At 43.9% G+C, this 15,124-nt stretch overlaps 1 protein-coding gene across 9 annotated transcripts in view; it reads right to left on the bottom strand.

The window, feature by feature from the left end:
* Positions 1-15,124, bottom strand: part of ELMO1 (engulfment and cell motility 1) — a 521,237-nt gene that overhangs the window by 398,041 nt on the left and 108,072 nt on the right. For all 9 annotated transcript variants that reach the window (XM_032871418.1, XM_032871458.1, XM_032871410.1 and 6 more), the window contains 2 exons: positions 1,486-1,526; positions 214-286 (listed from right to left, as the gene is read on the bottom strand). In XM_032871418.1, coding sequence (XP_032727309.1) covers positions 214-286; positions 1,486-1,526 — 114 coding nt within the window. The remainder of the gene's footprint in view (positions 1-213; positions 287-1,485; positions 1,527-15,124) is intronic.

The raw sequence follows: 15,124 nt of genomic DNA, 5'->3' as shown, positions 1-15,124 counted from the left end.
CACTGTCCGATGGCAAGGGCAGTGGCTAATGGAACGTTGCCTTATTGATACTAAAGCAGCATTGTTTGCTCTGTACACTCTATTTTCATGGACCATAGAGATTTAAAATTTGGAGCACCATGTCTCATCTAGTCCTGAACAGAGGAAATATCAGTCATGCTTTCAATTTTTTTAGGTACGAGTGTCCCCGATCAAACAATGTGGTTGACCTACCTTTTCGGTGATGTAGAAGTTTGAACTATCGGCATGCTGCAGTGCAAAGTACTCATGGTTGGCAAGGGACCACCTTAAAAACAGAAGCACGAACTGATGAGAAAAACAAACGATGGTCATTTTCATTTCTATAGCATGACACAGTTAGATGAATGAAGCATCCTGCACTTGAAATTGGCCCACACCCAACACACCCCACAATGTGAGCCTAAAACAAGAGGACACCAGCCTGACCAACCATTTCCTATGTGGATGATCTTGGTCTTCTTGGTCGTGTTCCATGCCTAGTGTCTGGAATATTTCATCTTTAGGGCTTTGAGCAGGGGCATTTAAACACAAAGTTACATTCCTCTCCATTTTGGAGGCTTGGAGCAAAAAGAGGGAAAACAACAGAAATGAATACCATTAAATTTTTGGTAACTGTTTCCTTCCCACTGCCTCTGTGTTCCACAATCCCCCAGTCAGTATGCTTGCTGCAGATGGAAACATTCCAATTAAGTACCCCGGGGTCTTAAATAAACTCCAAGTAAGACTCGCTTCGTAATTCTGCTCTGAAAGCAGAAAAACATGAAATTTCTCTACATGCTTTTCCTTTGGATTGTTAAGGCGGCCAAAGACAAGGAGGAAAGCCCTAACACTGGGAAGTTCCTGCGGCCACCAAACCACACGCAGCCTTGTCTTTTAAAATTCTTTTATCTTCTATGGGAACCTAAATGGTCCTCTCGATTTCTATCAGATGAGGTGTGTATTTAACCTCAGGAACTTTGGACTGCTCCCTGCTGGGTAGGATGAATGAACCACAACTTTTCAAAATAAATAAAAGGGATCCCAGTGTGCATACCCCAGCCATTTCACACTTTCTGCTCTTTGAGGAACAAAAGTAATTTTTTGGTAAAAGAGGGCACGTAGGGGCATCTGGGTGGCTCAGTGGGTTAAGCCTCTGCCTTAGGCTCAGGTCATGATCTCAGTGTCCTGGGATCGAGCCCCGCATTGGGCTCTCTGCTCAGCAGGGAGCCTGCTTCCTCCTCTCTCTCTCTACTGCCTCTCTGCCTACTTGTAATCTCTCTCTCTGTCAAATAAATAAATAAAATCTTAAAAAAAAAAAAGATGTGTATCTTACACAGCATGTGTATCTTACATAGCAATTCGTAATGTCTTTGGGCAGGTCAGGGAGTGGCTTAGGAATAATATTTTATAATAGCTCGGGAATCTTTTATTAGCTTCTCAATTTGTGGACTGAGGCAACGCTGATGAACCCTAAGTCATACTTACCCATCACAGACTTCCTTTATTATTGCAGACAGTGGTTTTTTCTGCAAAATAGCAAAAAAGGGAAATGCTCTTAGTTTCATTTCACCATTTTAAATAAAAAGAAGAAGAAAAAGAAGCCTAATAAAAAGATATCTAAGTAAGGAGAATTTACATTTGCTATTCTTGGCTGTTGTCAATAAGTCAGTTATTTTTCTCAAAGTATAACCTACTGCCATCACCACCAAATATATTACTGATTTGCTGCCCTCGCTGTCCTCTTTTCGATTCTTAAGTTATTAGTTGAACAAAATATGCATCATATTCAACTTAGCTGCTTTAAAATCAAGATGAAAACACAGGGGCAAGGGAAGCCCCAAGGTCAAATAATAATGGCAATTTCTTGGGATTAGTACATGAAGCTGGCAACAAGCAGTGTGGCTTTATGCAAACACGCTTTGATTCATGGCAGTTTTATGAGAACGTGTGGCAAATGGAATATGAGGCATTGCGAAACTGTTCCTGTAAAGTGCACAGAATTCTTCTCCTAACCATGGCCCGGACCAACGCCAAACCGTGCAGCAGCTTGAGCTGGACACACTTGAGTAATGAGATGGTGACACCATGTGCTGCGTATCAGCTGGCCGGCTGACCACAGCTGTGCTCTAGGCCTGAGAGCCACAGCTGTGCTCCGCCTGCCTCCGGAGGGAAGGAATGTGGCAGACACACACACACACACGCGCGCACACAGAGCTCACCCAGGGAATGTTGAAACTTCTCTACTTTGGATGCAAACAGACCCAGTCTGTCCCCTGGGGTGGGTGGCAGTGTGTCAACCGAAAGAACAAATCACAGACAAGAAACAAAGGGGGAAGAAAAATCAAAGAAATACAACACATGGTCTTGGATTTTCCGATACAAATATACAAAAAGCTGTCTACATATAAACATGTTCTGCTTCTGTCCCTCTTGAAGGGTAATGTGGTATGGGAAAAGGAATTCTCAATCAAGCAAAACGACTTCAAATCCTAGCCCTGTTCAATTGTCTGCCATGTAACCTACAATTTCCTTAATTTGCTGAACCTCAACCAATTTATCTGTAAAATGGGCATAGGACCTATTCACTTCTCTGGGCTGCTGTAAGAATTAAATTACATGGGAATTAATACAAAGAGCAAAAAATTAAAAAAAAAAAAAAAAGACAGGTTCTGGCTTCTTACCCTCGCATATCACAGGATAAGTTCCATCTTCTCCTGACATACTTGCCCTTGGACACAATGCTACTCTATCTGTCCTGTTGGTGAATTATGAACACTATTCACCGTCCTTTCGAAGGCCCTCCAGCCCCAACTAAAAGCTCCAGCTCAGTCCATGGTATTCCTCCAGTGAAGTCCCTCCCACCAGAGCCCTAGTCTCTGTGACTGAGTCCACCCCCATGGGATGAAAAGAATGTTTGACTAAACTAAAAACCCAGTGGGGAGAAGGGGCACCTAGAATCACTGAGGGGGAAAGGTGCTGGGGGATCCTGAGATCCTGAACTGGTCTCCTTTAAAATAAGATGAGAAACAGAGATTGGGGTCTACAAATGAACTTACACGTTGTGTCAGCCAAGGGCTTCTTGAGAACTTGTCCACTGTTGATGGCTTTAGCAGTGCGCTGAGGGGCAAAGGTGTTCTCACAACCAAATGACAGAGGAATTTTAGGAACAAAATTCTGCCCAGAAGACTAGGACTTAGTGCCTCCAACTGCCAGAGCCCTCTCCAGGCTAATTGTGTTTTGGGATGACCCGCCAGTCCCAGCCCCCTCCTCTTACTTTTTGCCTCACAACTGAAATCTTGTATCGCAGGGTGGGATGTCAGCCTTAAGTTACATTGCGGTAACAGATAGACCAAGAGAGTGCTGTTGCTGAAGCAGGAGAAGGTGCCTAAACAACAGCTCCCAGAATTAGGCTTCTTCGCTCAGGTGTCAAGAGAGGAATTTCTTGGATTTTTCGTTCAGGTCTGATTCACATATTCGGAACCAAATCTGAGAAGACAGCAGTCTATGGGCTACTATTATATTTAGAACAGTCTTCACTTGGCTGTATGAAAAGAGTACAGACCACGGGGGATCTCAGAGATTTAACAAAGATTCCAGAAAAGCTCTAAACCAGATGAAAAAAGGAATCACAGTTAACTGAACATAACGTACCCATCACGCACGTTCACCACTTAAAATGCCTGTTATGTGAGGGTGGGAGCTGGCTGCACGCCCCACTTCCCATACCCGCCCCCTCCATTCTTCTTGCAGTTCCAAGGAAGCCTTAGCCCTCACCACCCAAAGCTAGTTCCAAGGGCCTTTCAGTCCTCAGCTCCCTCAGTGTGGCCACCTTACCGGACACTATGACTACTACCTTCTTTTAAAACCCTCTTTCCAGAGCTCCTACGGGATTTCCTTTAGTTTCGTATGGTTTTAACCAGTAAACCTTCAATAAAATCCAAGAGAGCCTTCATTGTTTCTCTTTTGCATCTGGGTAACTCCAAATTTCTGGGTTTGTCTCTTCCACTTTTACCTAATCAGTCAGTTCCTCATTCACTTCAACGGCCGGAGTGTGTATATATAGTTCTGGCCCCAAACACTCTCTTGCAGATCTCCGCCGGCTTGCTGGATACAGCACTGAACTCTCCTGCAGCCGTCTTACTGATCACAAACAAAAACGATCGCTCTCACCCATCAATCTGCCCCAACACCAGCCTGGCCCCAAAGGTCCCCCACCCCCACTGACATCTTGCCCTCAGGGCACTAGCCCTGCTCAGCAGCAGGGAGCCTCCTTATAGTCCTCATTCCTTCACTGGACAGGAGGGCCTGGTTCCAAGGCTCTGTAGCATTTTCACATCATGACTTCTCACCTCCTAACAACTCTTCTAAAACACTGACGTTCCTCATCCCAACTCCTGCTATCAGACAAACCTTTCCCCAGTCCCGTCAGCTCTAGCTCTGCCTCCCAAGGCCCAGTGCCATTCTGGAGTACCGGCCCTTCTTTACTAACCACTCACTACAAATTTCAGTCAAATGCTTCGCCAGCGCATCAAACTCATTCCCATCTTTCATGACTTCCGACACTCGACTTGCCTGCTTTGGGCAGTTTTTTCACATACGTGTCTAGAGAGTTCATCTTTGCCTGCCCCTTTTCTTTACCCTGTTTTGTGATACACACCTTTACACGGAGTCTCATCATTAATTCGTCCACAACTTCTCTCCCCTTTACTCTTTCCAGACCTTACTACCACCTTTGTTAAGAGTTCTCTGGACGCTATCACCAGATCCTTGCAAATAAGTCTCTACATCCCCAGTTTTTTTTGTTTTTTGGTTTGTTTTTTTTTTCTCTCCAACCCCTGCAAGGACCATCATCAGACAAAATTGGACTTTTCCTATAAACTTTGCTCAGGTCACTCTTCTCGCTCCAATTTCCTCTACAGATCCCCAGTGACCATCACCTATATGACATAAATCCCTTAATTAACTTGTCATCCGAGGCCTCCCACGATCTGAGCTCAAGAAGTCAAACTTTCTACGAATGTTATCCATGTTGCCCATGCTTCCGGATTCAGATTCACCAAAAATATCCCAATTCCATACTTTCTTTCACCTTACACCATTTGTTGAAATGTCCCTCTCCTTTCTGTTTCAGCTCTAACAATGAATCCTTAGGATCGTTAATATCCATGTCAAAGCCACCTCCTCCAAGCAGAAGTCCATGATCTCCCCAACCTCACAGAGATCACTCCCTCTATGTACTTAGCACATTAAATCACTCCTAAAAACTTCATATCTGTCTTATCTTCTTGTCCCTTGAGAACAAGACATCTTAATTCATCTATGTTAATCTCCAGCCTTCAGTACTAGTTACCACATATACAGGCGCTAAGAGAATCTAAAAAGAGACTCAGTATATTTCTAGTCAATGGAAAATCTACAGATACACTTTTTGTTAAAACAAAAACAATAACAAAAAAGTATTGCATATAAAGCAAATTATTCTGAAGAATAGCCTGGATTAATTAGCACACAGCCCCCTTCCTACTGTGTAAACTACCCTGGGTGGCTCTAAGCAGCTGTGGGCTGTAAGTGCTTGACACGGGAAGGCTGTCACTACTCCCCGAACAGATAACTCTAGAAGGAGTTATGTGATTCGTGGCTTGGAAGAGCATTGAGCAAGCTGGCTGATGATGAGTGAAACTCAACAGGTGATAAAACAGATACCGGTCAAATGACTGTCACCATCCCTTTAGCAAAGTCACGCAGGTGAGCAGGACGACCATAAACGGGACTTAACGAGATACCCCAATACACGCTAGCCTGGTGTCACAGCTTTTCTCACTTCCTGTATACAGCCTTCAGTCTGACACGAGCTCTTCGCCTGACTTAAACTCCAGGCCAAACACCGGCTCTGACCATGTTTTAGTTAATGTCTGCTCAGGTGATGAAAGAGGTTTCTGCCTATATGCCCAGATGCCTAAGACTAGAGAGAGAGTAGGGTGACATCTTGATAGCTTTCAGTAGACCCGAGAAACCATTTGTCTTTCAGCTCATGGAGAGAAAAGGCTCTGGAGAAAAGAAAATGTGATCTAAAAGGCTGAAAATTGGTTCTTTTCTCTGTAATTTCAAAAAGCCTAAAGGAACTAGAAATCACATTCTACACTCTGGATATACCTGGATTTAGAATATTGAGACAAAATTATTTTAACTACCTGAGGATGTTTTCATAACTTAGGAAAATCAAAACTGGGGCACCTGGCTGGATCCATCAGTAAAGCCAGGGTCTGAGGGTCTTAAGGTCATGAGTTTGAGTCCCATGTTGGGTATGGAGCCCACTTAAATTTAAAAAAAAAAAAAAAAAAAGGAACTAAATGTATTAAGCTTCTTGTTTTGAAGGTCAAAACTATCCTCTTGGACTCAGCAGTGAGCTGAGCTAAGAAGGTCAAGAATGTATTTAAAGATAACCTGGAGGATCAGACAATTATCAGAATTTAGCATGGCCGGGATCACAGAAGGCCTCAGACCACCACGCTCTTTTCCTCCTTCCCCCTAGCAATGGTGAGGTCATCTTGCGGCCTACAAAAGTATTTTTCCACTTTGTATTATTCTGGGAAAATCTTAATGTTGGCAGAAACATTTTTATTTGTCAAACAAAGTATGCATTTCCATATGAATCTGATTGGCAAAGTACAATGTGCCAAAAGTTATAGTCAAGGGGTAGCTTTTTTTGTTTCTTAAGATTTATTCCTCCGTTATAATTTTAACTCTTATTCTCCAAAAGAATTCCTTTATTGAACGTCATTTGCCCAAAACAGTAAGTCCAGAAAGCAAATTTCCTATACAAAAAGATTTATCTACTTTTCATAAAATCAGCTAGATTTTTGAGAATAGCCAAATTCCCTAGCAATTCATTTTTAATCTTCGTCTCTGGCAACACTCTCTTCTCTCTGGTCCTTAAAGTGGTGTTGGTCTTTTGCTTTCCTTATTATTAACTCTCCCTTGCCTTTAATGAAATGCCAGTATCATAAATTCCTGAATCCATGCCTCTCACTCTGACCCCGCTTCTAAGGTCTGGTGCAGCATTTCCAACAACCCTGCGTATGGATCCACGTGGATCCCGTCATCCCTTCAGGCTTAACACTTCATCTTCTTCCTTCCTAAACCAGATCCTCCTCTTGGCTCCCTTTTATCTCTAAAAAAAAATGATTCTCCCACCCAAGCCACATGGCTCCTTGATGGCGTCATCAGGAATCCCTGCTTGTTTATTTCGGAGGGGGCAGAGTCCAGCCTGCCTCGAATCTCATTCCCTGGAGACAGCCCCGTGGCTCTGCCTCTTCCATGTCCCCTGACATGGACAGCTCCTATTTACCACCTGTCGCTGTCCTTTGGCCGAGACCCTGGCCTGGAGGCTTACATGGCCCCAGTGCGCCCTTCGGGGCTCTCAAGTCCATGGTGCCCATGCTGCTGCCTTGATGGTGGCCTGGGGAGGCTGGCAGCACCCCAGCCCATGTGACCCCATGCCTGTGAGCACCTCTAGACTGCGGGCCACGGTTCTCGCCTCTGACATTTGCTTCTCAGGAACACACTTGTCCTAAAACGGACAACCCCGCCAACGAAGCCTGGCTTCACTGAAGCTGCATTCAGTTCACATGTTTTTAATAACCCAAGGTGGGATGGGGGGGCGGGAATCCTTCTGGGTTGACATTTAGTTAACAGACCCCAGAAAAGCATTTAGAATGCTGAATTTTTATCCTCTCCCCGCTTTCGGAGATCTTGCCTCAATTCGGAGTCATTTAGAAAATGACTTCCTGGGCTTAAGCCCCCCACTTCTGCAGCTCCGGGTTTTGTAACCTGAGGCTTATGACTTCCCTCCGTGTTTCCGTCTTCTTTCCTCAAAATAAAAACTGTCCCTCGCACCCTGTAGTGCCGTGAGCCTGACTTGAGACAGCCCAGGTGGAAGCTCTGCGACAGCACCTGGGACAGAGGTCTGCATGGTGGACGTTGAACAGGCCCTTTGAATTCTCTTATCCCCTTCAGGCACTTTGCAGGTACTTTTTTTTTTTTTTTTTTTTTTAAAGCTGGTTACATAAGGACATGGACGAATACCTAATTCCTCTTTTTCCTTTGAGAGACTCCGGCCCCGTTGTTGCCTTTGGCTCTCCTCTCCTCCTGTTCTTCCCTCTTTGGCTCATTTTCATTTCGTCGGCCCACTCGATTCTACTTGCTTTGGAGGCCGAGACCGCCTCCAAGACATCTCGGTCACCTCCCAGGCAAGTGGCTGCCAGACGCCCGCATGGCATGCAATTAACGCATACCGTTTGATTAAGAACACATCTTTTTTTCAGACGTTTAGCTCCTTTCCCTTTTTTCCGGTCCCTTTCCGACTGCCGCTGATGCTCAGGCAGGAGCTAAAGATGGAACGTCACAAGAGGGAAGCAGAAGCAATCCCCGACCCCGCCACGCATCGGCCCTTCCATATGGCCGTCGCCTTACAGTCCTTTAATTGCAAAACTGTTTTCCCCAAAGACTTTAAAGTTTTTTGGTCCTAGACTCTTAAAACGCCTTTCTCCAATGCTTTAAAGAATGTGACAGATGCTTTATTCTGACACTTTGAGGCGATACAGCACAGCACTTGGGATTCTACTTTGCTTTATAAACGGAAATCCATTGAACATATTCTGCACGGCAGTGATGAGTAATGTTGGCCCAGAAAGAAAAGAAACCCAGCTCTCAAACGTCAGGACATCTCTGAGAAGGGAAACGCATGTTAACTACGACTTAGCCTACAATAGGATTTAGAGAAACTTTAATACACGATAACCAGCCTCATTCCAGAGGCGCTTCCTGACATTGTGTCAATGACACCAGTCATCTTAGAACAGCTCTATCTTCCCCCTCACGAGCCCTATAACTACTCTCCATGCTTCGGAGTCATATACCGTTAGTGTGGCGGAATCTGATGCTCTCTGAGGGGTGTGTGTGCTTCCTCTATTTACCTAAGAGCAGCCTAAATAATCTGAAGAAGAATGACAAACACAAACACACACACACACACACACACACACATACACTTTTCTGGGGCAAATTTAGCTGTTTCTTGGAAAGCAAGTATTTTGACAACAGTTCCAATGTGAGTCACTGACACAAGATCGCAGGAATTGTCAGAAGTGACAAAGGGGTTCACAACGACAGCTCCAATGTAGTAAAACCCTGTGTATCATGTTAATTTTAAAGACTGAAAGATGACAGGCTATGCCAACTTTTTCTTGACAAATGAGGATTCGTTTCAAAAAATGGTTCCCTTTTAATGACTTGTTCCGAGCTTCATGAAACTAATTAAATATTATGTTTTGGCCATATAAAGTACAATCTTTGTGTCATAAACATCATTGGACTGTGTCGATGAGCAAAGACATAAATAATTAGCACTCTTGTGTGTTAGTGGGTTAAAGACAAGTAAAAAACTTTACTCTTTTAGGTACTCTAATACACTTCCCAGCAGACACTGTATTTCTCTTCAATTGGAAGGGAAACTGCAATTTTCGAAAGTGACAAAAACATAAAAATGAACAATGTAAAAATGAAGCACGACTCATATCCATTATCTACTGTGATTTTCCTTCCTAGTCCTTGACTAGTTTATATTGTCCTCATATCTATGTTGCTAGAGATACAAGAAACAAATTTTTCCCCAAATTTCAATATCTCAAGCGGCAACAACAATCAATTTCTCCATTCCTATACACCCCTCAACCTTATTTAATATCAGTCCTCTCCAAGAATTACGCCCAGATGACTCTCCGCTGGTTGGCACACCGCTTTACTCTACTACACACTTGCAACTGAGTGTCCTCCTCTATGTGAAAAGGAGGGATTCACACTGCAAACCAACTCAGGTCTGATGGTCTGCCTACCCTCACTCATGGGAAACAGGCTACTTACTCTGTCAAGTTCATAGGTGAAAGGTGATTAGTATTTATGTGCATGGTTTAAAATCTAAAAGGCAGGGCCCCCTGGGTGGCTCAGTCAATTCAGTGTCTGCCTTTTGCTCAGGCCATGATCCCGGGTTCCTGGGATCCAGGCTCACATCAGGCTCCACAGGGAGCCTGCTTCTCCCCCACTGCTTGTGCTCATTTGCATGCTCTCTTTTCCTATCAAATAAACAAATAAAATCTTTAGTAAATAAATAAAACTTAAAAGGCAGACAGGCTTAGTAGGATAAATGGAAATGACTGTCAACCCCTGTGGATAGGGTATTATCAGACCAGGTGGGTAAGACACAAGAAAGCCAGATAAAGCTCTGAAGGCAAAGTAAGGTTCAGGTTCAATTTAAACACAGGATTATGAAGGTTTACCAACGGGAAAGCAACCGAGATTGGACATAGGACAGCAGTCAAAAGCACACTGACAGGAACTGGTGGTAAAGGGAGTTTTAAGAAGTGAGTTTAGTTTTTCAGGTTTTCTCCCCTTTCACTTCTTGACTCTGTTTGCCATGTGGTGGGCTTCCTTCTTGGTGAGTGGATGCACTAAGTCCAATTCATCCTTCTTTCTTGAATGGAAATGGATGTGCTAAGACATCTGCCAGCAAGCAGTAGAAGGACATGGGCTTCCAGTTCTCAAATATATGTCCCAGGAACAGGACAATGATAATCGAAGGCTGAACCACAGCCTTGAAGAATAATAAAACAGGCTCTTCTGCAACTGTCCGGAATATGCAAACAAGGGCTACAACCTCACACACTTTCTAAAACTCCCCTACCTTTGACATATCACCTACCCAGACTTCTCTTATCTATCATCACTTGGCCAGCCTTACTGACCCTGATGATAATAGTAGTAGCAACTGGTTGCTGGGGGGAAGGGGGAGGGAGAGGGTGGTGGGGTTATGGACATTGGGGAGGGTATGTGCTATGGTGAGTGCTGTGAAGTGTGTAAACCTGGTGATTCACAGACCTGTAACCCTGGAGCTAATAATACATCATATGTTAGTAAAAAAAAATTTTTAATTTTTAAAAATTTTAAAAATTTTTAGAAAATAGTAGTAGCAACTTACTGAGTGACTCCCATATTTCTCCTACAAGATGGTATTACCGAGTCTATTTTATAAAAGAGAAAACTGTATGAGGATCTTGAGATATTAAGTAGCTGCTCAAAACTTCAAAGCATATGAAGCAAAGCCAGAACTTGAACCAGACCTATATAATTCCAGAAGCCTTGCTCTTTAACTCCGGCTCACATCTGGAGTCCCGGCAACTGTGAACAACAAGCCCAAGTGCCCAGAGCTAACCCCCAAAGGGAACGGTGCTGGAATTATGGACAGCCTGGCACATAGTGAGTTCACAATAGATATGAGTTAAGGCACGACGTGTTAGCACTACCGTGAGAACAGTAGATGACCCTTCATCATGCATTACTCACGCACACCATGATGAAATCCTAAGTTAACACTGAACTTTTCTTTTAGTTTTTTATTTACTTATTTGAGAAGGAGAGGCATGAGCAGGGTGGAGGGGCAGAGGGAGAGGGAGAAGATTCCCCACCGAGCAGGGAGCCCAATGCAGGGCTTGATCCCAAGGACCCTAAGATCATGACAGAGGCAAAGGCACACGCTTAACTGACTGAGCCACCCAGGCACCCCAACACTGAGCCTATTTTTTAAGGTGTATTTATTTGTTTGAGAGAGAGAGAGAGCATGAGTGCATGCGTGCATGATTGGGGAAAGGGGCAGAGGGATAGAATCTCAAGCAGATTCTCCAATGAGTGCAGAGCCCGATGCAGGGCTCAATCTCATAAGCCAGGAGATCACAACCTGAGCTGAAACCAAGAGTCGGACACACAACCCACTGAGCCCCAACACTAAGACTTTTGATATCCAGTAGAATTCTCTGTGCTCAGGTCCCCTTCTTATCATAGGCTCAAATCCACACCCCCAGTGTTCACTTCACTGTAGTCCCCTTCTGCCTCAGGCCATTTTCACTTGAGTGTGTATCCTTCCATAACCTCAAACTCAAACCTTTCCTCCACAACTCTCTTTCTCAATTTCCAACTTTTAATCATCTTCTAGTTTGCCAGAAAGCAAGTTTTCAGTCAACATTACAGCTTCCCTGCCCTTCCTATTATTTGTCAGCCCTACCCAGTCAATCTCATGGGTGACTCTCTAAACTTTCTTCTTTATTCTGCCCAAGGGTACAGAGAAGCAATTAAAAGTAGATGTTCAGGGCACTTCTGGTTGAAGGTATAGTAAATGCAAAGGCATGGCTTAATGGATGTTTGTGTGGCATACAGAGGAGCTGACAATGTCATCATATGCACGAATGGGAGAGAGGGAACCAAGAAGCAAGCCAGAGGCAAAAGATGCCTAAGCAATTTGGATCTATCATGAGTTTTTAAGCAGGAAAGTGACATAATCAAACGTGCATTTTCTAATGATAGGTGACTGCCCTGATGGCCAAGAGAACAGATCGGTGTACAAATTGGCCTGTACTAAAACCCAAAGAAAATATGAAAAGACTTACAACTATACAGATACCTGCCTTATTCTCCTGAATCCATTTGTCAAGTTCTGGACTGTGAGTCCACTTAAATATCCCTCTGCTAGTGTTTTCTATCATGATAGCTGTCACCACCATTTGCCCAGCTATTCCCACAAGAAATCTTGAAATCATCAGCATATCCCCTCTCCCTTAACCCCCTATCACATATAATCAATCATCAGTTTCCTGTTAATTTAATCTTCTTATACATCTTGATGAGACATGTGTCTCACTTCTGTCTCCCATCACTACCGTAAGCTACGGCATATCACTTCTTGCCTGGATATTGCAAGGACTGCCTAATTAATGTCTCTTATTTCATTTTCTCTCTCACAAAACATAAAGAGAAAGACAGCAAACATATTTCTCCCCTCAGCTGAGATTTCAGTGTAAACTGGGCAAAAATGAACTCTAGCATTCTGCTTTTCCTTCTGAAAATGAATTGCAGATTGTAGGCTGCCTTCTAGGTAGATTTCAGCAGAGAAATCTTCTAAAAGTACAAATCATACTGTGTCGATCCCCTGCTGATAAACCTTTCCTTCCCCTGTGGCTCCTGGACAAAGTATTAAGTCCATTTAGCTACTCATAGCAGAGCCTCTTCTCATCCAACCAGCCAAAACCAGAGCCCCTGTTCTCTCCCACTGTGGAATTTCACTTCAGTTCCAGAGAGGTAGGATATTAGCCAAGGTCTGCTCAAGTATTGCCTCTCCACCATTCAGTCCGTTCTTTATTAACAGGACTACCCATTAGACATAGGCCGAAATCCCTTAATGTACCCTTTTAACACAACTTTGCGTTCATATTTTTCATTCTTTCATCTTTTGGGTTATGTCCTGGCTGAAGTGCTCATTGTCATCCTCCAAGTTATCAATTCTCTCTTTAGCCAAATCTACTCTAGAGCTACTTTGTCAATGCATTTTATTATTTGTATTTATCTTTTGTAGTGTTTTTTAATATTTCACTTACCATATGTGTATTTTCCATTTCTAAGATTTCTAGTTATTTCTTTCCCACATCCATATAGTCCTCAATGTACATCTGCCTACTTTGTACTCACAATCTCCTGCTTGTGTAGACATTGCCCTCTCTTTTTCAGAGTTCTGCCTTTGGGGCATAGCTGCCACACTAATGCATAAGTCCTCCCTTGTTGGTCTCTCTCTTCCTCCACATGACCCAGAGAGAACAGGCCCGGCCAGAGCCTCAGCAGCAGGTGCAAGGAAGAGGAACTAGAGGCGGCAAGTTCTCAGAGGTAACTGATTAGACAGCAAAGCTAAGGGAGAGAGTAAGGCCCAGGAGGACACACAGTTTCAGCTTCAGCAAACTGAATGCATATTCACATCTACCACTGGGAAGAGGAAAACATGAAGCTTCTGAAGCAAAACTACACAGGTTTTGGAGGAGAAGGAACAATAAGGACAGTTGAGAATATACTCAGTTTGTGGAGCAAGGGACATACAGATGGGCAAGGCAAATGCGCTGATAGTCAGTTGTTTGTATGGGTCAGGAGGTCAAGAAGGAAGTGAGTTGGACATGATCAGCAGGTCTTACGGTGATGAGACCTACGAACCCAAACAGATCACCACAAACTTGTCCCAGAGCAATGACCCAGCCACAACAACTCTGGTTTTTGGGTTTGTTTGTTTATTTTAGAGGGGAGAGGAGCAAATGGAAAGAGAGAGAGAACCTCAACTAGGCTCCATGCCCAGCTCGGCCTATGGTGGGTCCTAGGCTGGCCTCAATCTGGTGACCCTGAGATCATTAGCTGCGCCCCAGTCAAGAGCTGGACACTTAGGACGCCTTGGTGGCTCAGTTAGTGAAGCAACTGCCACAGTTCAGCTAGTGATCCTGGGGTCCTGGGATCGAGCCCCACTTGGGGTGGGGGGCGGGTCCCTGCTCAGCAGGGAGTCTACTTCCCCTCTGTCCCCCACTCCTCGTGCACTCTCTCTCTCTCTGCCTTTCTCTCAAATAAATACATAAAATCTCTTTAAAAAAAAAAAAAAAGGAGTCAAGGGGCGCCTGGGTGGCTCAGTGGGTTAAGCCTCTGCCTTCGACTCAGGTCATGATCCCAGGGTCCTGGGATCAAGCCCCACATTGGGTGCTCTGCTCAGTGGGGAGCCTACTTCCCCCAACCCCCTGCCTGCCTCTCTGCCTACTTGTGATCTCTCTGTCAAATAAATAAATAAAATCTTTAAAAAAAAAAAAAAAAGAAAGAAAGAGTTGGGACGCTTAAGCGCTGGAGCCATCCAGACGCTCCCACAACCATTTTGAAAATGGATACATCTTATCTCAAAGCCATTTGGTTGTGTTTTGACTATGGATGGCTTTGATGAAAGGACAAAAATAAATCTTAATAAAGTCAATTAATAAAATGTAATAATATATTAAGAATGCACAGTGGGAACAAGGAAAGTTATGTTTCCTCTCACCACAGCCACCCCGTTGCAGAAAGATTTCCCTGCGGAAATCCACCTAGAAACCAAACTAAAATCCGCAATTCATTCTCAGAAAGAAAAGTGGAATGCTAGAGTTCATTCTTGCTCAATTAAACTGAGCTCTTGGTTGACGGGAGAAATATGTTTGCTGTCTTTCCTCTTCCAAAGCATGGCAAACTC

The sequence above is a fragment of the Lontra canadensis genome, unplaced genomic scaffold, assembly GCF_010015895.1.
Source record: "Lontra canadensis isolate GAN:19392208 unplaced genomic scaffold, GSC_riverotter_1.0 scaffold2, whole genome shotgun sequence".
NCBI classification, from domain to species: Eukaryota; Metazoa; Chordata; class Mammalia; order Carnivora; family Mustelidae; genus Lontra; species Lontra canadensis.
The sequence above is the reverse complement of the archived record's forward strand: the minus strand, read 5'-3'. Positions and strand labels throughout refer to the sequence as shown.